Source organism: Mus musculus, chromosome 13 (assembly GCF_000001635.26).
Source record: "Mus musculus strain C57BL/6J chromosome 13, GRCm38.p6 C57BL/6J".
In the NCBI taxonomy this organism is placed as follows: domain Eukaryota; kingdom Metazoa; phylum Chordata; class Mammalia; order Rodentia; family Muridae; genus Mus; species Mus musculus.
The window spans coordinates 13,802,499-13,829,208 of NC_000079.6; the positions used below are offsets into that span (position 1 = coordinate 13,802,499).

The following is a 26,710-nucleotide window of genomic DNA, read 5'->3' on the forward strand; positions in this document are numbered from 1 at the left end:
TGGCCACAAGGACCATGACACTTCTCCACATCTGCAACTATCTCCATGACCTTTGGAAAGTGCCTTTGCCTTAGGCTCACTTAATAGCCATCTCTGTACCGAACTGTCACAGTGTCACAGAGTTTGCATTTAAGAAAAAGCTGACCTTTTTCATTGGTATATATATGCATAGGGAATATATATGTGTGTGTGTATATATATATATACATATATATGTGTGTGTGTGTAAATATATATATATTTATATATATTCCATATATAGTATATATATATATAGGGTTCAGTGTGTTCTATGACTTTAGGTATCTATTGTGTGCATGTGTACATGTGCAAACACACCCTTTCCCATTTTTCCCTTTATCTTTGAGGTTTTTCACAGAGCCCCCCCCCCCTCTGAGATTATAGGCTAGCATGGCTAGCTCTAAGAATAAATTACTTATTTTTACTTGATGTGGAGTGTTTGCCTGCACATATGTGCACCATATACATGATTGGTGCCTGTAGAGGCCAGAAGAAGACATCAGATCCTCTGGAACTAGACTTATGGACTGTTGTGAGTAGCAATGTTGGTGTTAGGAACTTAACCCAGGTCCTCTGTAAGTGCAGCCAGTGCTCTTAACCCCCCCCCCCCTCTCTCTCTCTCTCTCTCACACACACACACACACACACACACACACACACACACACACACACAGAGTAAGAAGAAAATGTGATATATGGAGATAGCACAGTAAAACCTATATTCATCTGTACAATTGATAGCTGTCAGTCATTATAATTTTAAAAAATGCCTGCAAAGTCTTTCTGCTTGGCATGCTAGGTTGGCACCCTAGATTGGCAAGAGAAAAGGTAGGGCAGCTGGGCACACAGGCTGTGCTCAAAGTGGAGTTGCTGGGCAAAGCTCAAGGTGCCCTTGTCTTGAGGCTGTGTCCCAGTCTGCTTCATGTCACCTTGGAGTGTCTCTTCATCCTTCAGTTCATTGTCATCCCCCAAGACTGGCACGAGAGTCCCTAGGATTCCAGGCAAAGCCACTGAGCTTGGGCAGGACAACTGGGGGAGGCCGTGAAGACCGTGAGGACAATGTACATCTGTCTTTTCAGGAGAACCCCACAGCAGGACCCTGAGTCAGCTTCTCTTCCAACAGCCAACTTCTGCTGCTGCAGTGTCCCCTGACTGGACCTGCCCCTGTACCACCTCTCAGCAGGTAAGAATGGATATCCACAGAGCAGAGAAAAGTGAGACTCAGGGAACAGGGTCCTGTGGTGGCAGAAGTTCCTCACACCATCAATGTCTGTCCTAGTCTCCCTCTTCCCCCGTAGCAGACTTAGGGACACTCTTAGCCAAGGCAGGTGGACGGTCTGAAGACACCCACCATTCTGAAACTCCTTTCCTCGTCCTGAGTCAGGTCATTCAACAGCACTGGAATGAAACTGCCTCACCCTGGCTCCCATCCTAAGTTGGCACTTGCTGAGTTAGGAACCACCAATGAAGCCTGCCAGAGGTCCCTAAATGACCCGTCAGTCTAAATGTGCCCGTGTGCCCAAGGAGCCCCAGGGTGGCCCTGAACAATCGACTCTGGTTTCCTTCCATGTCACCTTGCTGGAGGCCAGTACCCACTAGTGTCCTCTGGAGCCAGCACGGATGTCTGTTCGTCACCGCCCCTGTTGTGGGAAGCTGTTCTCTCAGCAGTATAGCCATTGCCTTCTTCATCCGAGCAGCAGCATCTATTCAGAAGACTGCAATGCCCTCATGGGAGGAGGGGAAGGAGAGGGAGATGGTCATTAGACCATACCTGAGCTTCATCCTCTCTCTCCTGAGGCTGAGTGTAATTCTGCCCCAGCTGGCTGGTCTCCTAGGTACTAGAGTAGTTAGGAGTGGAAGATTGATGGAGGAAGAACGTTATCTGCATCTGTGGGCAAGTCTCCATCCATGTTGGCATGGAATTGTTCAGTGATATGGCTCTTCTGAGGTCATCAGAGATCCAGTAAGCAACCCCTCACTCATGATCTGTAAGAAAGCCCAATAAACATATCGGTTCACCAAGCTAGACTGCAGTGCGAATCTTACTTTGTCCTGTGTCGGGGGACATACCATCTCTCAAAAAAAAAGTTCATGTCCCACCCCTGTTTGTCTCTAGCCCATTTCTTCTTAGACACTCACACAGGACTTGTAGAGGTAGCCAGTGGGCTCAGAAAGGCAGTGGTGTCGTTCAGATGGAACCTAAAAGACCTGTGGCTAAGTTTTGGAGCAGGACAACTCTGAAGCCTCCCTCTTGGTCTACCTTCAAAAGCTCTTCTGTCTCTAGCTCTACTCCGCTAAAGCTGTTTCCTTCCATACTTCCAGCCCTGTAGAATGGCTTGCCCACCATGCTGTCAGCCCCTCTTTGCCCTCACTCTAGGCAAAGTATGGATACACACACACACACACACACACACACACACACACACACACACACAGGGGTGCCTTGGTCCTGGAGGAGCTGATGAAACCAAGGCTGGGGATGGCTGGGTGGGGGTTCCTGGAATTCCAACTCCCAGTTACTTGTGACTCTTCCTTTTGCTGGGCAAAAGTTTCCAAGCAACATATGAACCCACAGTTGCCAAACTCTGATTAGAGCAGCTGATCTAACAATTACCAAGAAAGCCTTTTTTTTTTCTTTTTTTTATTAGATATTTTCTTCATTTACATTTCAAATGCTATCCCGAAAGTCCTCACTACCCTCCCCCTGCCCTGATCCCCAACCCACCCACTCCTATTTCCTGGCCCTGGAGTTCCCCTGTACTGGGGCATATGATGTTCCTAAGACCAAGGGCCTCTCCTCCCATTGATGGCCAACTAGGCCATCCTCTGCTACATATGCAGCTAGAGACACAGTTCTGGGGGGTACTGGTTAGTTCATATGGTTGATCCTCCTATAGGGTTGCTGACCCCTTTAGCTCCTTGGGTATTTTCCCTAGCTCCTTCTTTAGGAGCCCTGTGTTCCATTCAATAGATAACTGTGAGCATCCACTTCTGTATTTGCCAGGCACTGGCATAGCCTCACAAGAGATAACTATATCAGGGTCCTGTCAGCAAAATCTTGCTGGCATATAAGAAAGCCTTTTCTTAAAAAACAAATGCACATAGCAAATGCCATTGCATAGTGCTGCAGACCCTCAGTGCTCCCCGCACTCTCTCCCCAAGGATAGTGGGCACTTAGTGCTAAGAACCTTGGCCCCTGCCTCACTCTGTACCTAGGGAGCCACTGTCCTTTACATTTGTGTTTGGCTGACTTCAGCCCTGCACGGTGATCACTACTAGTCTCCCTCAAACTTTCTCCTTGCAAGGGTAGCAGAGTCTCCCTTGGGGGACAGTCAGCACTTTAATGACTTCACAGAGCAGTGTAGATGCGGGTGGGAGCAAGGAGATTTCCTCTTTCTAAAAGAGCAAATCTGGGTGTGGATTGAGAAGCTTCAGGTGGGGGTGGGGGGTGGGAGGGGCGGGGTAGGAGGAGTGTGATGGGGCCCACATTCCCCTGGGACAGCAGTACCCCAATCCTTACTTACCCTGTGGTTATTTGCAGGGAGTGCAGGAATGAAGGAAGGCATGTCTAATAACAGCACCACCAGCATCTCCCAGGCCAGGAAAGCCGTGGAGCAGCTGAAGATGGAAGCCTGCATGGACAGGGTGAAGGTAAACTTGCTCAGTATGTTCCTCCCGGTTCCAGGGTAGCCTTGTGAGGCTCAGTCCCCCAAGAGAGGAACAGTCTCCGTGGCTGTGTGCTTGTTCCAGAGCTCTCAACCTGCCCAGGGGCTCCCACGATGCAGTACACACAGTGTGTGTGTGAATTCCATGAAAAGGCACCAAAAAATAGACTGTCCTTCCTGTCAGCTGTATGTAACTGTAGACATACAATAAAGGTTGGAGAGCTGGACCCTAAGATCAATCACATTGTGTCTCCCTGGTGCAGTGATAGAGGTTAGACAACAACAGGTTTTTGGACGGGCACAGCTGGGGCTGACACACTGAATCAAGCTTGTGTATTAAATGCTCCCTTCAGGGAGGTGACTGCCACCACCGTGGGTGTTTGAGGTCCCTTCCTACTGCAGGAAGATGGAGCCTCGGTTTCCACAGATGCCATGTAGACTGATGGACACAGAAACAGGTTAGGTTGAAGACTTGGCAGTATGTGGCTCTGAGATGCAGCTGGTCTAGGGCTATGCTAAGGTTAGGACACACACACACACACACACACACACACACACACACACACACACACACCAGGAATGATGCCAGGGAACTGGAGTCCACTGGGCCTGTGATCTTCAAGGACCAAGCCCAAGGGTTTTGCTCAAGAATCTGGTGTGAGTTACTGTTCTCCGTGCTATGACCGCCCGACAAAAGCAGCTCAGGGAGGAAAGGATTCTTCTGGCTCAGAGTTTGAAGGTGCAATCATCACAGTGCAGAGATGTGGTCTGAGAGAGACTCCAGCTGGCCAGGGCATGAGGTGGTGGGTCACGTGGCATCCAGTCTGGAAGCAAAAGGGTGGGTGCTGGTATTCAGCCTATTTTGTCCTTTTTATTAAGCCCAGGAGCCCAAGGTTTATCAGTTAAACCTCTCTGGAAATTCCCAACAGTGTATCTCCTGGGTGATTCCCAAACCCAGTCGGGTCGCAATGACATAAGCCATCATCACATTGGGATTCAAATTCCCAAAGCTTTAAAGGCTTCCCTTCCCACAAAGCAGGGATGTTTCAACCTGTGAGTCCTTACCCTTTGGCAAACCTCGATCTCCAAAAATACTTATACTACAATTAATAACAGTAGCAAAAATATAATTATAAAGTTGCAACTAAAATAGTTTTATGGTTTGTGGTTACCAAAACATGAGGAACACATATTAAACGGTCGCTGCATTAGGAAGGCTGAGAGCACTGCAGTAGAGTGTGGCTTAGCAGCCCCAGCTCTCCCCTTGCAAGTAGGGTGACTCTTTCCCCTGTGGTTCGTGGCATGCTTTATCCTGGGGGACTGGGAACGTACACAGAACTTGATGTACAAGTATACAGGACAAGGAAGGAGTGTGGGGCTCTGCACGTTGGTATAAACAGAGCTGTCATTTGTACACAAGCTTCTTATATGTGCCAACACCAGCAATGCTGTCATCTGAATCTCGCGTCCCCCAAAGGCCCAGTGTTGAAGGTTTGGACCTTAGTGTAGTGTTACTGGAAGGGTTAGGAGCTGAGGCAGGGCCTACTGGGAGGTTTTAGCTCACTGGGGGTTTTGGAACACTGGTCTATTCTTTTTTAGAATTTTAATTATCATTATCAGTGTGTGTGTGTGTGTGTGTGTGTGTGTGTGTGTGTGTGTGTATAATTCAGAGGACAACTTTGTGTAGTCAGTTCTCTCCCACCTTTCACATGGATTCTGGGGCTCCAGCTCAGGGTCAGGCTCCACCTCAAGCATCTTTACCTGACAATCCATCTTAGTGGTCCACTGGTCTCTTCTTTTTGTGGCTGGTTTGTTTTAGGTTTTTTCAGAAGTAGTCTCACTATGCAGCCTACGGTGGCTTTGAATTCACTCTTATAGCCGGGGTTGACCTTGAACTCACAGGGAGCTTCCTGCCTCACCCTGCCCAAGTGCTGCCATTGTAAGCACACACCACTATGTCCACCTTCATCTCTTCTCTTCTGGGTCATGGCCACAAGGCAAGGGGCTTTGCTCTGCCAGTTGCCGCCACCGCCACTGTGATGTGCTGTGCCCCCAAACTGTGAGTTGTTTGCCTCAGGTATGTGTTAAAGAAACTGCCAACCACAAATAACCAATCAGATCTCAGTCCTTGGAATAAAAGCCAGAGAAGGGAGTGGGGTCGGCACCCAGAGAACAATTGGAATCAGGGGTTCCTGAGACTAAAGGAGACTTCAAAGGTGTGCTGCAGGCAGACATTGCCCAGCTGTGCAAAGACAGGAAACTTCTGCCAGGGGAGGACACGATGAGAACATCGCTGAGCAAGGCACTGCACAGCAAGGCTGTGGCTTCAGTGTGAACAGATGTCTCCACCATAGTGAGCAGAGATGCGAGCTGGCCTCAGGCCAGCAACTGGATTTGGAAAAACCCACCTGCTGAGCTGCTGGGGAGAGGATGCTGTGCTCACAAGCACGGATCACAGAGCCGCAGTGAATGGCAAGCATTTGAGGTGAATGGCCTGTAGCTGTAGATCTGGTTGTCAGGGACAGGAAGGTAGCTGCAGCTGTGAGCTGGGCAGAGAGCTGAGGTGGTGGAAGAGGAGAACACACTAAGAAAGCAAATAGAGTGTGGGAAGGAAGCTTGGAGCACTAGACAGAGAGAAACAGGAGGCCAGCCATGCCCCATGCCAGAGAGCTAGGGGCCAGTGAGCATACGTTAGGATGGCTGCCAGCCCAGGGGGAGATGTTCTGTGGCAAAAGATCCTTCCCAGCCATAGATGGAGTTCCAGAGACTGTGTGCCCCCATGGAGTCTTTTGGGTACACGTAGACTCTAATGGGAGGAGAGCCATAAATCATGCCAGAGGCGTTAGCACTGCTGCAGCAGCAGCCCTGTGGAGGAAGGAGCTAATTCTAGCTTGGGTGATGTCAGGACATCGTGGAGTGGGCCAGAAACTGGCCTGTGGAGTTCCGAAACAGTGCAGAGTCCTCAGGAAGGGGATAGTCTCCAGCTGTCTGAGGAGAGGGCTTCCTGTATCACCAGCCCTACGTTTGCACACATGTTTTATTCTTGAATTTTAGCTGCCTTCTTCTTGTTGCTGTTGCTGCAGCTGCTATTATTGTTGCTGTTTTAGAGGTAGGGTAGCCCAGGCTGGCTTAGAACTGGGTGTGTTAACAAGGATGAGTTTAATCACCAGATCCTCCTGCCTCCATCTCCCAAATGTGAGGGTGACAGGCATGCATAACCTTGCACAGGTTTGTTGTGGTAAAAATACATGGAATGCATAATTTCCCATTAAACCACATTTAAATAAATGTCAGACTCAGTGGTGTTTGCAGAGTTATTAGCTACCATCTTTGATTTCCAAGAACTACATCTTCCCAACCAGAAATGTATCCACATTCTCCCCTGCCTCCAGCCCTAGAACTATCATTCTGATGCCACTGAGACCATAACTGTAGTAGAGACCTCATCTAAGTGGAAACAGGTAATGCCCACCCATTGTTTACCTAGCACAGCATCCTTGGAGTTCACCCATGTCTCCATCATCAGCACTTCATCCTCTTTAATGGATGAATGTTTCATTCTGTATAGGCAATATACAGAAACACAAGCAGAGAAAAAGGCGCTTGCACATAGAAATACACACAGAGTGTTTGAACCAATATCAAATGTCTTTATGAAAAGTGGTCCCAAGACGGGCACATACTTCTGCTCACTGAATATTTCTGAGGTCTGTCCCTTACTCATTGTTATCCTTGGGCCATCTTATCTCCAGGTCAGACCAATGCTATGGTGGGCAGCCTGCCCTGCCTGCTGCTCAGGTCTGTGCCTCCCCTTCTGGGCTTCAGGAGCCCAACAGGCCGAGTTCTGACAAGAATAGATGGTAGAGTGATTTGGTGCCACATATATAGGATTTAGAATTATTTCTGGAACTGATTTTGTAAGTGAAGGTCATTTTCTCTCTAAGTCAAGAGGAGGTCAAACTCTTAGTGAAATTGTCTTAAAGCTATGTATTAAAAGTCATTTATGAAGCTACCCTGTTACTGCTACGATTGTGGTGTCACAGCTCCAGGTGCCATGTCTCCCTGCATTTTGTCAGGCTTGCTTGCAAATTCAAAGGTTCCCAGGGACACCTTAAGCCCAGGCTCTCTCACTCATAAAACAATTCATAGAACTCAGGAAATAGCTTACTTATATGTACCACTTTATTATAAAGATGTTAACTCAGGAACCTTCTGACAAAATGCCCAGGTGGATGAATTGTGGGGCACAGTGCTCAGCCTCCAGAACTTGTGTAAAAGTGGCAGCTCCCAGCCCATGAATGTGTTCGCTCCAAGCCCCCTAAGCCCATGGTTAGTGTATTAGCTGGTCTTGTTGTATTGTCATGATTATTAAACACATTGGTCACTCAACCTTCAGCCCTTCCTCCATCCCTGCAGGGCAGGGGCAGGGCTAGAAGCTCTACTTCCAATCATAGCTGTCTTTTTGGTGACATGCCACCTTGCCGAAGCCATCTTAGTAGCATACCACAGAGACTCTTACCACTCAAGAGAACCCTGGAGTTTAGGAGTTTGGTGCCAGGAGCAAGGAACAAAAGCCCATGCTCAATCTAACATAAAAGACCGAGGTTTCCTGTGACCTAAAACTCTGCGGTATGTGAAATACGAGTTCCTCAGCATTGGAAACATGACCATTAGCCCACCGTCATAGTTAGGAATTACCAGCTCTCTCAAGGGCTCATCCCTTAGTACTCCCTCCTATGTGTCTGTACGCCTACCTCCATCGTCAGCCTCATGGATGTGCCATCTGAAGACTGCTTCTCTGTCCTGAGAGCACCTATTGCCACTGCGTTCAGACAGTGGCGCTGACTCTGTCTCAGGCCTCAGCATGCTATCTGTCTGGCCCACCACAGAGGCACGTGTTCACTCCAAAATGGGGCGTGGCCAAAAAAACCAAGACTTCTGCTGTTTGAAGAAAGTATTGTGCACCTTCAGAGATTATATTTTAAGCAGCGTATTAGCCATGGGTTGCCAGCACTTCCTCCAAAGGCTAAATTCAGGAGCAGCCTTCCAGCCCAGCTGCATAGACTGATCTGCACTCCTCAGTAGACAGGCCAAGAGACTAAGGAGACTGCTTAAACTGTCCCCAAGTGCACACCAGATTTGAGTTGGAACTGCTCTTTTAAAGAGTAAAAGAAAAAAAAATGGGCTTGTGTAAACATTTTGCCAGAAAACCGAGGAAGCAGACTGGAGCAGAGAAGCTAGCGGAGCACACATTTGAGAAGACTTTTCCTGAAGAAGCAAAAGAGACTGTAAGTGCCTCATAATCTCAGGAAAAGAAAAGCAAGCAAATCTAGAGAAGGAGCTGTAGGTAGGAGAGAGACACGGGGATACCAGTAAGCCCAGCTACTCAGAGGCTGAGACAAGGTTGCAAGTTCAAAGCTAGCCACCTGGGCCACACATATAGAAGTTTAAGAACAATCTCAGCTATATGAGACCCTGTCTCAACAACAACAACAACAAAAAAGCTGTGAGCTAGGGCAGTGGTAAGAGGTAAGGGTAAGTGGTATTTTCCAGTTTGAAACTCCAAGTTCACGCTTTGCTACTGAATAAAACAAACAGAAACTAAGTAAAGTTTGAGGAGAGCAAGAAGGCTAGAGAAAGCCGTTCAAAGAAACTATAACTATAATTCACTGTAGAAATCCAATTAATGACAGAGAGGTTAGGGTGAAAGTCACAGCAAACGGGAAAGCTCAGAGATCATACCACCAAGACTGAACGCACCCAGCCATTTGCACGGAGATGTTCCTGGCAGAGAGAACTTAGAACAAGGAACACTCCTAAGGACAAAGCGTGAAGAGTTTCCATTAAGTAGAGGAAGTGTCTGCCCATCCCAGCACCTTGCCACATCCAGCTGATAGTAGAAATGACAGATACTGAGACATGGGCATCTGGGAGGTAACCTGCTCTCTCAGAAGTAGAAAACCCTTTCCTAACATCACCCAAACAAAATGAAAATAAGCCAGGCATTCAAAGCCAGGCATTCAGAAAATAGTGGCAGGAGGATCAAGAGTTGAGGGTCAGTGTAGGCTCCGTTAAGACCCAAAAGACAAAATAAAACAAACAAACAAAAGAAAAAAAAAAAACCCAAGCATTTAAATAGCTTTTACATAATAAAAATAAAGGAGAAAACTCTTACAGGCAGAAGTAGCCACTTGGGACAGTGGAGCTAATTTTGGTCACATTCTTTATACATGGCAAAGGGTTCTCAAGGGTTCACAGCAGCTCTGGGACCTCGGGACCCCAGGGTCTCAAGTCACAGACCAAAACACTGGACTCCAGAGGGGCTGAGAGACCTAAAAGCCTGGAATCTAGGTCCTACCCCTGAACACATGGAAGAAGGCCTCAGGTTGGGTGCATCCCTGAGGCTCCAGTGGCAGCCCATGAAAAGACAGTGTCTGCTAGGTTACCTTCTCCCCTGCCACACCCAAGGTGACATAAACATGTCCTCAGTTATGCAGATCCTTAAACTGACTACATGCATGGCCTGTTTTTCCCTAGAAAAATCATTTCACTATATAATTGAATTTCACTACAAGAAATCCAGGTGTGCTTAGTTTTGTGGATAAAGGGACTTGAGAGAGGTCATAGTATCGAGTAGAGCCTGGGTCTGAGATTCTGCTTGGTGACTGCTGGGTCTGCTCCACAGACCGCCCAGGGAGGGTGCCGCCCTGGCCCGAGGACTCCCTCCTGCAGCGAGGGCTGCTGAAATGACCCAGATCCAGTTCACCACGCCTTCCTCCTTGGGTCACTAGTCAGAGCCTGGAACATGTGTCTCTGACAGATAGAATCCAGGGCACATGTTTGTACTCAAGTTGCAAGGGATTCTGTAAAAGGGAGAACATTTTCAAATCCTACTTAAAGAAGTCCTATGCTTCCCACTCTGGAACTCAGCAAGAAAGCAGTCAGAGAAAGGGTTCCGAGGCCAAGGAAGAGAAAGAATGTGTAGCAACTGCCCACTATGGCTGGTTTCCTAATAAGGAGTTAACCAGTAGCTGCAATGTCATCTCTGAAGCTGATTAACATATCTAAGCATAATAACGCTATAAAAATGCATGCCTCAAAATTACTAGGGGGTGAGAAATAATGCATAAACTATAAAACAACAAAGAGTGTATAAAAATTTGAAAAACAAGGATAGTAAAAGAAACTCCAAATGTGTATGCCTGTAAATGTTAGGTGGAAAATCCAATTTAGGTTCTGTTTTAATTTTAAAAAGCAATGTATTTTACATCCTGGAAGTGACAAAAATATTTTTAAGTGAGAAAAATATACCAGATATGTACAAGATCTATGTGAAGAAAACTATAAAACTTTAATGAAAGAAAATTTTAATATCTGGATAAAAGGAGAGATGTCCCATGTTCATGGATGGGAAGATATTATTGTTAAGATGTCTTCCGAACTTGACCTGTAGATTCTTTGTAATCCCTGTCAAAATCCCAGGAAGTTATTTTGTGGATATTGACAGACTGATTCTGAAGCTTATATAGAAAGATAAAAGACTCAGAATAGCCGATCAATTAGGGCAGAGGCTATGGCAGGGTCGTGGAGGAGGAAGATGTGGAGGAGGAGGACATGGAGGAGGAAGACTGCTGCCTCTACCTGCTGCCTTTTCATACAGTGAGAGTAATCAAGACAAGGGGATGTTGGTGAAAGTCTAGACACACAATTCAGTAGACCAGAATGAAGAAATGAACCCTCATAGACACAGGAGACAGATCATTTACAAAGAGCAGAGGTGGTCTTTTCAGCAAGTAATATTGGTATAGCTGGCATCTACATACAAAAAACAAAGGATCACAGACACAGACATTAACTCAAGGTGAGTCATAGGCAGAGACGTGAAGACACAGCTGTAAGCTTAGGGCATCATGTACAAAGAAGTCTGATTGACCTTGGATTTGACTGTTTTGATACAACTAGCAGAACCCAAGACAGCCTGATAAGCCATGCTTCATTAGGACTTGAAGCCTCTCAAAACACCACAGACAAGCTGCAGGAGAAGACAGTGTGTACAGAATATAGATCTGATAAAAGGCATATCCAAAATATACAAAGAACTCTTAAAGTCTAATCATTAGAAAACAATCACATTTTTAAACAGGCAAAACTCAGGCAGGGTACCACACACCCTAAGCTTGGGAAGTGGAAGCAGAAGGGCCAGGAGACCAATATTACCACGAGATACATAGTAGGTTAAGGGCTAGCCTTGGCTACATGAGTCTCTTTCTCATACATACAAAAGGTAAGACATACAAAGGGGTTTCTCACCAAAGATGATGTAAAAATGGTAAATTATGGAAGACAACTCAGCTTGTGAATTGCTTGCTTTATGGACCCAAGCTCAGTCCCCAGAACCCATGTTAGTAAAAAATAATAATATGAAAATAATTTTTTAAAAAAGCTATGCATGTAAGTGAGTACTTGTAATTCCAGCACAGGAGACAAGGCAGAAGGGTCCCTAAGGCTCACTGGCAGGACAGGCTATCATACTTGGAAAGCTCCAGGCCAATGAGAGACCCTGTTTTAAAAGAAAAAGATGGAATGTTCCCAAGGAACAATATCTTTTGGCTGCCACAAACACAGATACATTATGAGCATTACTACATACATACACATGCACTCGTAGAAGAGAGTAGTACAGCAGTAGTCATGGAAACTGTGCCCTTAACAGCCCTTAACAGCATACACATTTCATGGCAGCAGGAATGGGGATATACACAGGAAGCTTGTGCAGGCTGTATTGTCAAATGTTTTTTCCATATTTATTGATATGACCAAACAATATCTTAGCCTGTTGAAAAAGTTTATTGATTATATTTATTGATCCATTGGAATGTTACACGTTCTTGCATACCTAGGATAAACCTCACTGCATTGGCGACACAGGAAGCTTTTAAAACTGCCCCCGGAACATTGTGTTCCAGCTTCATCGGCAATGACCACATAGGCTGTGTCGGGAATGCTTGGTCATCAGATGATGGTCCTGTTTTGGAAGGGTGTAGAAAATTAGAGAGGCAGGTCCCCATGGGCGGAAGTGGGTCACTGGATTCTTGTCCACTACCAGAGGAAGAAATCTGCCCATCACAGGTTCACGCATCATTACATTCAGCTCAAGAACATGGTGTGACCACGGACTCAGCCCTCTGGCTGGGAGCCAAAATAAACCTTTCTTCTTTAGATTGTCTGTGTCAGGCATTCTGTCACAGTACAGGCAACTAAACAAGGGAACATGACTCGAGAATGCCGATATATGGATAAGACCTATATTACTTTTAATAAATACTTAAAAGGGTATAAAAGAAGATTTGAATGACAGAATGCCTTGTTCTAGAATAGGTAGTCATCATTGAAATATATTCTAAATTAATACATTATAGGAGAAATTCTATTTCGTGTTTAGAGTTAAAATTATCCAAAAGTTCAATTAGATGGAAAATGTGAGAATGCCTAGGAAGTTTTTTTTTTTTTTAAGTAATATGTTTGAGAAGGAAAATACCTCTGGAAGCATATAAAAGTCAGAATGCATATGGATTTCTGACTTTGTTCAGCAATGGACAGATCAAATGAACAGAATAAAAAGTCTCAAAATCAGACACAGGATATCCCCAGAATCCCATGGTCCAGATGGCATCTTAGATAAGTGGGAATAAGATCTTAGCAGACTTGTTAGAACATTGTTGGTAAATGTTTCTATCACTCAGGGAGGTAAACAAAGGTGTCTACTCACTATTGCATCCAAATGATGGCAGAGAAACTGTGTCCCTCTGCTCAGGCTATCAGACTACAGAATGGGTGGCTTGAACAACAAAGTATTTAAAAGGTTTGTTACTCATTTATGTATGTGTGCATGTGTGAGTGTGTGTGTGTGTGTGTGTGTGTGTGCGCGCGCGCGTGTGCAAATGGTATGATAGATACCGTGAATGTACATACCTCTGCAGCACAGAGGCCACGGAGCAAAGCACAATAGCCTCCTCTGTATCTTTCCACATTTGTCTTTGGATTCAGTATAGCCAGCAAATCCCAGCCATCCTCCTGACTCTACCCTGCTAAATGCTGGGGCTACTATAGTTTTCAAGGATGCCTGACTTACTATGTGGGTGCTTCAATCCTGAGTCCCAACTCCTGTCCTCAAGACTTCAAAGCAAGTATTTTCACCACTGAGCTAGCTCTTCAGCACCTTAAACAACAGATTTCTTTCCATTTCTCTTCTCTGTCTCTGTCTCTGTCTCTGTCTCTGACTCTGTCTCTCTGACTCTGTCTCTCTGTCTCTCTCTCTGTCTCTCTCTCTCTGTCTCTGTCTCTCTCTGTCTCTCTCTGTCTCTCTGTCTCTCTCTCTGTCTCTCTCTCTCTCTCTCTCTCTCTCTCTCTCTCTCTCTGTGTGTGTGTGTGTGTGTGTGTGTGTGTGTGTGTGTGTGTGTGTAGTTTAGCTATGAGTGAAAGATCCAGGTACCAGTAGGGTGTGTGGTGTGTGGTGTGTGTATATGCATGTGTTGAGCGATCTTTTTCCTGAGGGTAGATGAGCTCCTCATCATGGCCCCATGTGGCTTTTCGCTTATATTTGCAAGGTGAGACAGAGAATGTCCTCTGTCGTTTTCTTCCACTAAGAGGGTGCCAGCCCTGCCAGATGAGAACCCCTCCCTTTTGAATATATTTAGCCTCAATTACCTCCCCAGAGCTCTGCCTCACCCTCACCTCAGAGTTTCTGCATTTGAATTGTGTGTGTGTGTGTGGGGGGGGGTGATTCAGTCTGTAACATGGATCAGATTAAAGATTGGCTAGACATGGTGGAGGATCTCTGTGAGTTTCAGCCCAGCCTGGTTTACATAGCAAGTTCCAGGGCAGCCAGGCATACATAGACTGTTTCAAAATTATAAAAAATTTTAAGATTAATTTTAAGTGTATTTATGTATGTTTGCCTGAGTGCATGTGTGTGAATCATATGTGTACAGAGACCCTCAAAAGTCAGAAGAGGGCATCGGATCTCTTGAGCTGGAGTTACAGGTAGTTGTGAACTACTGGCATGGGTACTGAGAACTAAACCAGGGTCCTCTCTAAAAACAGGAAATGCTCTTAGCCACTGAGGCATCCCTCCAGCCTCAGATCAAATACTTAAACTGTGTGTGGTGGGATATACCTCTAACCCCAACAATCAGGAGGCTGAAACTGGAGGAGTACCATGTTCCCACCTTGGCTGCATGGTAAGACCATCATCTCAAAAAGCAAAGATTAAATTTAACAAATGAAACCATCAAGGCACTTGGAAGGTATGTCTGTGTTTGTAGCATGTGAATTTGTGAAAAGTCCTTTCATGTGATTCCACAAAATCCATAGCTCACAACTGCAGTGGGAGTTCTGACTGCGTCTTTCAAAATCCCATAAGTGAAAGTTCTCTCAACCAATAAAGAGAAGTGATTGCTACCAAAACCAGAGTTAATTACTGAAAATACACGATGTCCTGCAAAGTTAATGAGTAGGAAAAAAGAGCCTGGAAGGGACCAGGGTCAAAATGTGTCCTTCAATGCACTTATGTCACCAAAAGCCACTCACTTCGAAACCAGGCTCTGCTGCCTCCTAATAGGCTATTCAAATTCTGATTCTGTAAGTAGATTAACTACTCCACAGCACACTCACAGGCATGGCCAGAACTGTGCCTCTATGATGTCCACTCTCCTGGCGTCACTCAGGCAAACTAGTTTTCCCACTATTGAAATAATTGTATTGTCTTCAGAATGTGTGGTGGTTATTATTGATTATTAATAGGGGGACTCTTTCCCAGAATTGCCTCTTTTACAAAGGTGATATCATGTCCCTGAGGGCTTCCTTCAAGACATGAAGGTCTTTGGAAGTAGAATACTGGCACCAAGACAGCAGTAACCATTCAGCTCAGTAAATGGAAGACATCTTTTCCTCTCCTTCCACAGGAAATCTCACTGCTGTCCAACCTGGCAGCTGGCTTTTGAGCAGTCATTTGCATGTGTGCTATCCATAGGCTCCATTGTCTTCTGTGTTACCGCAAGCACTGGTAGCCTAACAGAAAACACGGCCATATTTTTATGTAAATAGTCTACATAAAAATTTACAATATATTCAAAATTTAAGCATCAGTTGGGTTAGGATTGTGTCTACTGGTTTCCTCAGTGTGGATGGGCAGACATTTCCTGAGCAAGCCCGTAAGATCAAGCATGTGACTTCTCCACACTTTCCCTCGAACCTTCTTAAGAGCTGTGTGCCATGCTACCAGGTGGGGATCTTTAGAAAGAACAAAATGTGATTTCTGTCCTTAAACCCCCCCCAACCCAAAGGTTTTTTTTTTTTTTTTTTTTTTTTTTTTTTTAGTACAAATCAGAAAAGGCTAAAATTGGTATTTGGTAAGACACAGGTAAGGGTGGTTAACAATTCTAGAATGAAGATCAGATAAAAGAAGAACAGCCTTTTAACTAAGCCAGCGAGCAGGGTAGGATGTTCTCTGTGCTACCAGGAAGTAGTATAGGAGTCAGAGCATCTTCAGAGTGGCAAGCACTATGCAGTCAGGAGCTATTGCCACTTACAGAAGTGAAAGCTAGACCTGTGAGGTGAGTCTCCTGCCAGCAGGACAGGATGTATCAGTGGCCACTGAGGCTAAATCAGGCTGAATGGCGTGTGTTACATCCAGTGAGGGAACGGGGTGTTGGTCCCTGCTGAAGCTGCCAAGACTCACTGTTTTTCTCTAGGAAAAATAAAGTGCCTTATCACTGTAGAGTCTGTGTGTGCCAAGACCAGGGTGGGTCTTTACTGCATCTATCCTTGATCTTCACGGTTCACCTTGCTATGCAAATACTCTGTTGGCAAAGCCTAAGATGGGTTTGGTTGCTGTACTGGCTAGTTTTGTGTCAACTTGACACAGCTGGAGTTATCACAGAGAAAGGAGCTTCAGTTGAGGAAATGCCTCCATGAGATGCAATTGTAAGGCATTTTCTCAATTAGTGATCAAGGGGGAAAGGCCCCTTGTGGGTGGGACCATCTCAGGGCTGGTAGTCTTGGTTCTATAAGAAAGCAGGTTGAGCAAGCCAGGTGAGGCAAGCCAGTAAAGAACATCCCTCCATGGCCTCTGCATCAGCTCCTGCTCCCTGACCTGCTTGAGTTCCAGTCCTGACATCCTTTGGTGATGAACAGCAGCATGGAAGTGTAAGCCGAATAAACCCTTTCCTCCCCAACTTGCTTCTTGGTCATGATGTTTGTGCAGGAATAGAAACCCTGACTAAGACAGTTGCTTCATCTTGTTTCCTTTTAGACAGAGCCTTGCGCTTTGCCATCCTACCTCAGCCTCCTGAGGACTGGAATCACAGGTGTGCACCACCCTACCTAGTTTTGAGTTACCCCTTTCTTTGTAGGAAACTGAGAAATCATGAAGACTGCCTGCCTGTTGGAAGGATTTGGTTAAGTGAAGATCCAGGATATATGTGGATCAATGGTAGGCCACTCAGGCTGGGGCTGTGGGTCCTGTGGTAGCCATGTAAATAACAGTTCTCACTGAAGTGGACTTGGTGGTATTAACCTATCCTTCACATTTCTGTTTCCCAGTGTGCAACTAGATTTTGATAGGAAAGAAGAGCAGTTATGGTTGTTGACAATGGCTTTCCCACTGTTAGAGACGTCTGGTCCTAAGTTCTATTCACATTATCACTGCCTGGCTTTCTCCTCCTCCAGATGTTCTTTAGGGGCAGGAGATTCTCCGTCCCTCAGGACAGGACCTCCTGTCCAGTAGAAGTCGCATTCCCATTCAGATCATTTCCCAACAGCTAGAAATTAGCTGCAGTGCTCTGGGATCTGCTGAAAGCCAAACTGCACAGTGCCTGGGTATCGTCCTTAAAGGCTGTTGTGTTGGGCTCAGCTATGTTAGTGTTTAGAAAGAAAAGTGCACAGGATTCAGAGGCAAGGCATATACTTGGGATGCCCCAAGGATCCCTGTGGGGCTAAGGGCACATGGCAGCCTCTGTTGGGGTGTACACCAGGCCTGACCTTAAAGGAGATACCATTGCTACATGCTGACTACAGCCTGGCAATATTCTTAACCCTGTCATGGCTTTGTTTTCTGGGGGTGGAGGGAGGAGCAGGCAAAGCCAACCAAAGATACTGTTCATTGACTCTATATTGTTCAATAGACCCAGACTGTTGGGGAGTAGATGCCCTCTTGACTTCAGATGTACAAGATAAGTGCAGTGGGTGTCACAGCGAGAGTAGTAATTATGTAGTCTGTCTTGTCATGGAATGTGACTATAGTAATTGCAACATTTTCTCCCATCATTGAAGCTGGTAATTATAGCGCAACTAACAGCATTATGTGCTAACTTGGGCTGTTTTAATCACCTCTTTTACTCTGAAATGCAATGGGAAAATTCCACAGTTGTTCCCAGGCTACCCATTTCTCTCAGCATCTGCTGCCTTATAATTCTAACAGCTGGATGCTGAGGTAGGAGGCAGAGATGCTCAGGGCAGCTCTTGTCCATGATCTCGATGCTTGATAAGAAAGCACTGGCAAGGAGGCCATTGTCAGTTTTCTACCGTGATAGAATTTTGTCTTTGAGATTATCTGTTTTGTTTTGGAAGCAGCAGATGTTTTGGCATCTGGCAGGAAGGAACTCTCCAGCCACAAAAATCAATCTAACCTGATTAACAAAACAACCACACTCAGCCCTGGCAGCAGTTAGGTTAATTAATGCTGGGAAGGAACACTGTGGACCAGTGTATTAATTTTCTCATCGTTAGGACAAAAAATTATCCACAGTACAACATAAAGAAGGGTTTGTGGTTGGGAAATACAGCCTGTTGTGATGAGAGCACATGGCAGCAGCATGAGGCAACTGGTCACATCACGTTAGCCCCAGGGAGCAGAGAGACGAATTCTGGTGCCCAGATCATGTGTTCCTTCCACTCAGTCCAGGACTCCAGTTCATGGGAGGATTTCAGTCACCTTCAGCCTGGGTCTTCCCAGCTTAGTTAAATCTCTCTGGAAACACCCTCATCGACACACCCAAAGGTGTATCTCCTCTGTGGTTGTAAATTATACCCATCACAGCCATGATGACACCCTTCATGTCTAGTATTCCATGCCTGAAAACAGTCATTACCTGTGTTTATCTTCTCTGATCACAGTATAGTGAACACCAGCAGATATTCAAGGGGCTGTACTTATACTGAAATAAGTGGACTTTGGATGCTATTATGTGAATGGAGGGAGTCTGGGGCGGGTGGAACTTTCTTTGATTACTTTGATGTAAAATGATTTATACTCCATTAGGTGCAGCTAGGCTTAAGTGGACCATTCTTTACAATGTAATCATCTGAGAAAATTTAAGCCCTACATGAATCCAGAATTAACAGAGCATGGTCAGAAAAATGAAATAAGATCATTTGTCAGGAGTGTAGAATGACTGAAGGGACCATGTTTGGACCACCCTTTCTTCCTGGAATTGTTAGGTCTACATCTCTGACCTCGGGCTTCTTCTTTGTCTGTTCTCTACACGTGTATCAGAATTCTATGATTGAAAAACAGAAGTGAAGAAGGGGGAGAAGGAAGGAGAAAGGAAAGAACGATTGGAAGGGAGCAGGGGGGAAGAGAAGAAAGGACAGTGTTGCTCACAGCTCTGGGGCTGAAAGAGCAGGGACTGTGGGTAGCAGGGCCCCAAAGTGGGTCACAGTGTGGTTGAAGACAAGCCATTAAAAGGCAAGGCAGGAGAAAACTCAGGCCAAACCCTTCTTGTCAGAGCCCTGTCCTTCAGCAACATTATAATCTAGTGGGGTGGGAGGTGTCACATGACCTACTTGTGAGGCCCTTTAACTTTCAGTGTGAGTTTTGAAGAAATTTCCAAAATGCAGCAATCACGTGTTGGTAATTTTGAGTACATTTTGAAATTTTGAAAACTGGCATCGGGTGGAACCAACCCAGGTCAACACATTTGCCGCCACACTCATACCAACTACCTCTTTGCCGTCTGCTGGGATGCCTCCCAGGACTGTAGTTATAGCCGAGAGGATGCAGCTGAAAAAGAGGCGACCTTAGAATAACTTGTTCTCATAAAAGGAGCATGATGGAGGATCATGGTGACATCAAATATAGCCTCACCTTTGTGACAAGGCAGAGAACATTTCTAGATTGAACCTGTTCAGAACTGGGCAGGTCAGACACCCAACATTATTGTCAGGTGTTGCAGGCATGAGAGAGGAGCTCAGATCTTGCGGATCTTCTGCTGGGCACAGCCCCACGTGTCCTAGCATCTTCTGAACCCCCTCTCTGATGCCTTGTGGTGATAAATTTGAACTTGGGGTTGTTATCAGAGTTAAGCTAGTATCATATCACACACACACACACACACACACACACACACACACACACACACACATGCACACACAGTGCATACTGCTGATTATGTAGCAAGGTAAATTGGTCAAGGGGAAACAAAGCTAGCTGCTCTGATTACTCACAAGCCAGCTGCCAACTATGGGATTGTGCACAAGTCTCTACATCTGGGACTCCTCAACACATGCTACTGTTTGTGGTGGTTCTGTTACTCCTGAGTCTTCTCAGTTGGCTCTAGTGTTAGTTTTTCCCTGGCATCTAGTCAATTAGCTTGACAATGTAGATAGATGCTCAGTAAACTTTTCCTGGGTGAGGTAAAAGGTAAGTCCTATAAGAATTCCAAATTAGCAGAGCATGGTCAAGAAAAATGAAATAGGATAAATTTTGGCAAGTATAGAATGACTAAAGGGGCTGATTTGAACTCTTCCCTCCTGAGTTGTTGGACCTCCAACCCTGACCTCCAGTTTTTTGTGCCTCCTCTACTCCTACTCCTAAGCTTGCTGGTAGATTATCTCCAAGAAGCTTGCCTTACCTTAAGTTAAAGACCTGATTGATTGGTGGCATTCAGGGTGTTCTTATATGTCTCTAAGCTCAGTTTACTCATCTGGTCTGTGGTCCATAGCATAGTCAGCTTTTTTTTTGTTTTTTTGTTTCTTTTTTTCGAGACAGGGTTTCTCTGTGTAACCCTGGCTGTCCTGGAACTCACTCTGTAGATCAGGCTGGCCTCGAACTCAGAAATCCGCCTGCCTCTGACTCCCGAGTGCTGGGATTAAAGGCGTGCACCACCACACCAGCTCATAGTCAGCTTTTAAAATCTAACTAACTGTACATTGAGATGGGAATTCCCCAGGGAAAACCAAGTTTGCAGGACATCTGTTTAACCATGGCAAAGGATAGGAGTGTGGGGCACAGAGATGACCCTAATGCACACATAGATCAGGGGACACACAGGAAGGGCAATGGGACATAGCTGTGGTCCCAGGGAGAGAGGACATGCATGTGCATGCCCACTCTAATTTTCCAAGTAAATGGCAAGTGCTTCTTGACTGTCAATCACGCTCACCTCCACCAACATGCCTCTCTCCCTACAGCCACCAATGTGGGAAGGCAGTAAGTCCACCCAGCAATCCCTCTAGCAACCCCTGGAGTATGCTCCAAGCCAGAACCCATGAGGGTAGCTATATTAGAGCCACCCTTTAATCTGAGGATCCACACCTCTTTCCTTCACTACAGGGCAGCTCCTGTAGGAGTCCATTTGGGGCTGTTTCACACCCTCATCATTTTCCCACCTGGATTAACTATTTTCTTGATATAGTGACAGAATACCTATGGAACACTATGAAAGGAAGAGTTTATTTCTAAAAAGAAAGGGTAGTGCAAGCAGATCCTTTCTTCATTCCATACTAGCTACAAATGCAGTGGTTTAACTCATCCACTTGACCTGGAATTATTTCATCTGGAGGGGGGGGGGGCACCAAATTGGGTCTGCCCACATCTTGGCGTCTAGCTACCACCAACGCAGACAGGTCTGGGGTGGAAAAATCTGTAATCGAAGTTTGCAGAACCCCAAAGCTGGCATTTGTGGTGTGTTGGAGTGGAGGCTTTAGAATATTCTTCCCTCACTTATGATTTGACTATATCTGAAATCAATTTAAACCCAAGCAGCCAGGCACACCTGTGAGGGATTGTCTTGAGTAGATGGTTTGAGGGAGACCCACCCTAAATCTGGGCCACACCTTCTGGTTAGTTGACCACACAAAAAGACTCACCATCTCCCTCTCCCTCCATGAACACCCAGCTCTTTCTCTAGACTCAGACAGAGCATGTTCACTACACAATTAAGAAAGGTCTGGAAGGAAAACAAAAGGGCTTCCTGGAGAGTAGCAGCCTGTCCGTAGGGAGCAGCTACTGTCATTACATGATGTGGGCTTGAGCCGGTAAGATGACTCAGCAGGTGACTATGTATTCTACGAAACCCTAGTGACCTGATTTTGGTCCCTGGAGCCTACCCGAAGGTTGGAAGAACAGAACAGCCTCCACAAAACTTTGTTCTCAGACTTCTACATGTGTGTCATAGCAGGTACTTGCTCCCTCCACTGCATGTGCACACGTTAGTATATAAAAGCACATTAGATACTCATATAATTGTATAGAAACAGAATGGTGAATAGATTTTATAAGATGACAGCTTATAAAGCAGACTTGAATAGGGGGTCTGCTGAAGGGGACAGATTGTCTCTCCTGGTTTGGTCATGAGAGTGAACTATAGAGAAATTAGCACCAATAAATACCATCAGTCTGACTTGGTCAGGAATAGTTTCTGTGCTATTCTTATAGAAATAGCTTTGCAGAGTCACCATGAGATTACCCTGTTCCATTCTCTCTGTTTCATTGTGAGACATGCTGGAATCCGATCCACGCTAGGCAAGAACACTACTACTGAGCCACACCCTTAGCATGTTCTCAGCTCTCTGGATCCTGACCTAGCACTCTAGGGCAGCAGGTCCTTGGAGCATCTTCTATACCCATGACCTCAGTTCTATCCATACTTGCCAGCCCCTGGCCATGTTTGATCATGCATACTCTACAGCCTGACTTTGTCCATGGCCACTCTTCTTGTGGACCTCACCCTGGACCCACTCTGTGAATGCCGTTAACCAAGCGCCTGTGCTGTGTTCCCACAGGTCTCCCAGGCTGCCTCAGACCTCCTGGCCTACTGTGAAGCCCACGTGCGGGAGGACCCCCTCATCATCCCAGTGCCTGCCTCAGAAAACCCCTTCCGGGAGAAGAAGTTCTTCTGCACCATCCTCTAACACCCATGGCGATGAAGCGGGCCCTTTCCTGCTGTAACAGTTCTGAGTAGAGACCATGCATGCTCCCATGTAGAGGCACACCTCCCACAACACCCCATCTCTGTCCAACCAATCATGATCTGGGCTCATCTTGTTTTATCATATTTCCTTCATAGCACTGTTTCCTCTTCCTTTTTTTTTTCTTTTTTCTTATTTCCATCCACAGAGAAAACAGACATTTTTATAGCCAAAAAACAAATGTGCCATATAAAAGTGTAGACTTAAAGGTCTACAGTTTTTAAACATTCCCAACCATAAATATATCCAGTTAATAAATTTCAGTGGGTAATTCATTGAAATCAAAACCATGCACAAGTGTCTCCCATGCGCAGTAATTCAATCGCAGATGAGAGCTTGTCAGCCAGACACAGGTGAGGGTGGGGTCTCTTTCGCCTCTGGCATCTCTATCATAGGAGCCTTCAGGGGCCATATGGCTAGGTCCTGTAAATGACTAATATCTCTATCTGTTTATCACTGAACATTCCAACGCTGATGCTTCTGAGAATACATTTGTGGTGTAGACGCTGGAGCAGCCTTGACTGTAGATACTCACCAGACAGCCCCACTGGGCCATCTTCTCAATCCAAATGCCCCGTTCTCCCTGTTTGCTCCCTCCTTGGTGTTTCTAGTAAGGCAAGAAGTCTGACAACACTGGGTCCTCTGGAGTCTCGGCACAGTTATCCCTGAAAGTGATGCCACCAATGCAACTCGCTGATCTAAGGATTTATGGGCGTCAACATATTTAACCTAACAATAAGTACTCCAAGTATAGGTCTAGTTTTAGAGAGGGAATATCCCAGGCATAGAGAAATGACATTTGCTGAAAACTGCAGATAGAAAGTAAGCACACCAAGACGTCCATGTGTGGGTAGTCTATCCCTAAAACCCTCCCTGAAGCTCTGAACTGTGGACACCTGTGGCAAGCGTGCAGCTTCACAAACAGTCCTAACTGCACGCTTGGAATGAAGCAAACACATTTTCACACTAACTGGATGTACACCTCTCTCCCACCTTGGCCAAGAGAAGTGTCACAAGCCTAAGTTATGGCAGTTTGTAATAGATGATATGTAGGTGCCCCAAGATCAGATAGCAGTAAGCCTTGAGATTTTCCATGACAAGGCTGTTGGCCCCATCTAAGGCACCCCCATACCCTCCCAATGGAGGCGGTAACCACAGTTGCTGAGGGCTCTGTGAGAACATTTGTTGTGTAGATATTTGAGAACTACCCCTCCTCTGGATCTCAACGAGGCTTGCTGTGTGCTGCTGGGCAAGCCGTTGTGTGCCAAGCTGTTCAAACCGGCAAACTGCAGACAGTTAATTACTCCTCTTGCTTTTCTGCCAGGGCAGGAAACCAAGCAAAGCTCGCATTATCCTTGAAAGCCAACATGTGCTGGATGACAGCCTATAATGCTGTGGAGAGTATATGATTTCACAGACACCATGGTTCTGAGACGAGGAGTGCAAAATGGCCTCCAAGGAGGTGACTATCATTTTTAGATGGGTTTGTGCCTTGCTACCCTCTCTTGCAGCTTTGGTGGAAGCTGTTCTTAGTTTCACTACTGGGCACGAGATGAGAGGCTAAGACTCTGGTTTTGTTGGGCTGTAAGAAGATCTCTTTATTCTGTGGCTCATGTTGGCATCATCAACCGACAGAGTAGACCATAGTCCACAAAAGTCAAGAAGTGGGGCAGCACCAGCAGTAGCAAAATCAGGTCAAGAGAACAGTGTGCTTTAATCTCCTACCAAACTGTCTCTGCTTTCCTGCCTCTCCTTCCCACACATCTTCCTTACATTCTCCTGTGGATGCCGTGTCCACTAGTAACTGTCCTGGGAAGATTCCCCTCCCTCACCCCCACCCCTGCCACTCTACCACTTGGACCCATTGAGCTTTCTGACTTATTCCTGAATTTCTGTTAATTCTCAGAGTCTTGTGATCAACCTTGTAAACTCATTATTCCACAAAGTCTCCTCATTTGGATGTGAATATTTTGTGAGGAGACAACTCTGCCAGAGTGTGTACTCAACAGAAATGTGTACATATCATCAGAAGAAATGCACTAGAGTGTTAGAGAAGTACTGCTTACAGTAACCATAGCCAGAAGGAGCCCCTTACACCCATGCCAAAGGAATAAACAGATGAGGGTAATTTGTGCAGTGGATTCTCAGCTCTGTCCACAGCTTGGTGTGAATCTTGCTGGCTTGAGGGACTAAGAGCAGGCAAGTCCAAGCTACAGTTCCATTTCCATACAGCACAGGCCTGGCAGGCCAACCCAAGCAGATTAAAGGAGGGACAGTAGCTATTATTCTCAAAGGGGCCACAGAGAGGGGACACAAAAGGCTTCTGGAATGTTCTGTCTCTGGATCTAGCTGTAGGTCATCCTGATGTGTTTAGTTTGTGCAAGTTCTCCAACTGTCCACTTTTGGGTGCTTTTCTGTATGTGTGTTATACTTCAATAAAACATCAGGCTTTGTGATTACCAACTGTGGATCCTTTTGCTATTGCCCCCCACACACCTTTGGTACTTTGTTCAATGTTTGCCTCTTCCTTAGATGTCCTTACCATGAAATTACTAAATCCCATTATTAGTAGGACACTTTAAGAGTGTGTTTGACAACAATCACCAGCTGGAGAACAGGTTTCTGGCATACACAGGTGCTTCCCCACACAAACACTATGCTCTGGGATTTGTGGGCAAACAGCAAGTCACACCATGTGACTTCCACTGAGTGGCTGAGACAACATCCTCAGCCTCTCTTGCCTTCTCACTTGCATTCTCAGGAACGAAGGAACAAGATGGCCTTCCAGGAAAACTCATAATTATAGTGACCTTTGGAGCAAGAGACCAAGATCCCATGAGGCCCTGTGGTGACAGGGAGCTGACACTGGCTGGAAGAGCAGGTGCTACAAGCTTCTTTTTCTCTCTGTTCCCAGCAGAGGGCTCCCCCACCTCCAACCTGGGATGTCTGTCTCAGAGTTCACTCCTTTCTCTGGGTTTCCCAGGGCCTTTGCTGTTCCCTCCCACAGCTCTGTTCCTAGAGTCCTGGGGTGATCAGAGAGCAGTGTCCTGCTGACCCTCTCACATAAGTCCAAAGGATTTTGTCTTTGATGCTGAGCTCCTGCTTCATGCCTGAGGAAACCAGGAGTTGTCAGCACCCTAACCCCAACTGAGGAGCCATGGGAGGGAGAACACCAACAGGTGGTGGGGGGGGGGGTGTCCTGTGGTGACTGCAGGAGCCTGAGGTGAAACAATGAGAGCTTGAGAACAGGGCTGTGGAAGAGGCTTGGATAGTGTTTATTTATCCTAAGCCTCTGGGTGGTAGGATCACCCCCCAAACCATGAGCACTCTGACTTCCAGTCCCATCTCCTGGGATGAGCACCTTCCCTTCCTTCCTGTGCGCAGAGCCACAGTGGTGGTAGATGAGCTACTGTCAAGCCAGGCTTCACACTCCTGGCTGAGAGCGTGGGTGGCTCAGTGACAACATTTTGCTAACCTATGGCGTTTTCAGACCCTCTTGTGGTAATTAAACATAGGCTATTGTCCCAACTCCATGACTTCAAAGATTTTTCAGAGCCATGATGTGACCTCCAACAGTTTGCTTGCTCTACAGTGCCCTGTCACCAGGCTCCTCTAAGCCATGTGCTCCTCCACACTGCCACTACACAGGGCTATCTCACTGGCTGTGTTCCTTGCTGACACAGGTTGCCTGACCTGATGTGGGCATCCTCTGCTTCTCTGTGCCAGGGCAGTTACTTTACAGATCTCAACTCAAGATCAGTAACTGCACTCACTGT

At 46.1% G+C, this 26,710-nt stretch overlaps 1 protein-coding gene across 2 annotated transcripts in view; it reads left to right on the top strand.

The window, feature by feature from the left end:
* Gng4 (guanine nucleotide binding protein (G protein), gamma 4) overlaps positions 1 to 25,397 on the top strand; it is a 43,837-nt gene extending 18,440 nt beyond the window's left edge. For both annotated transcript variants that reach the window (NM_001302997.1, NM_010317.3), the window contains exons 2-4: positions 1,101 to 1,204; positions 3,563 to 3,672; positions 22,749 to 25,397. In NM_001302997.1, the coding sequence (NP_001289926.1) occupies positions 3,574 to 3,672; positions 22,749 to 22,877 (228 nt within the window). In that variant the 5' untranslated portion in view covers positions 1,101 to 1,204; positions 3,563 to 3,573 and the 3' untranslated portion in view covers positions 22,878 to 25,397. The remainder of the gene's footprint in view (positions 1 to 1,100; positions 1,205 to 3,562; positions 3,673 to 22,748) is intronic.
* Positions 25,398 to 26,710: the final 1,313 nt, after the last annotated feature.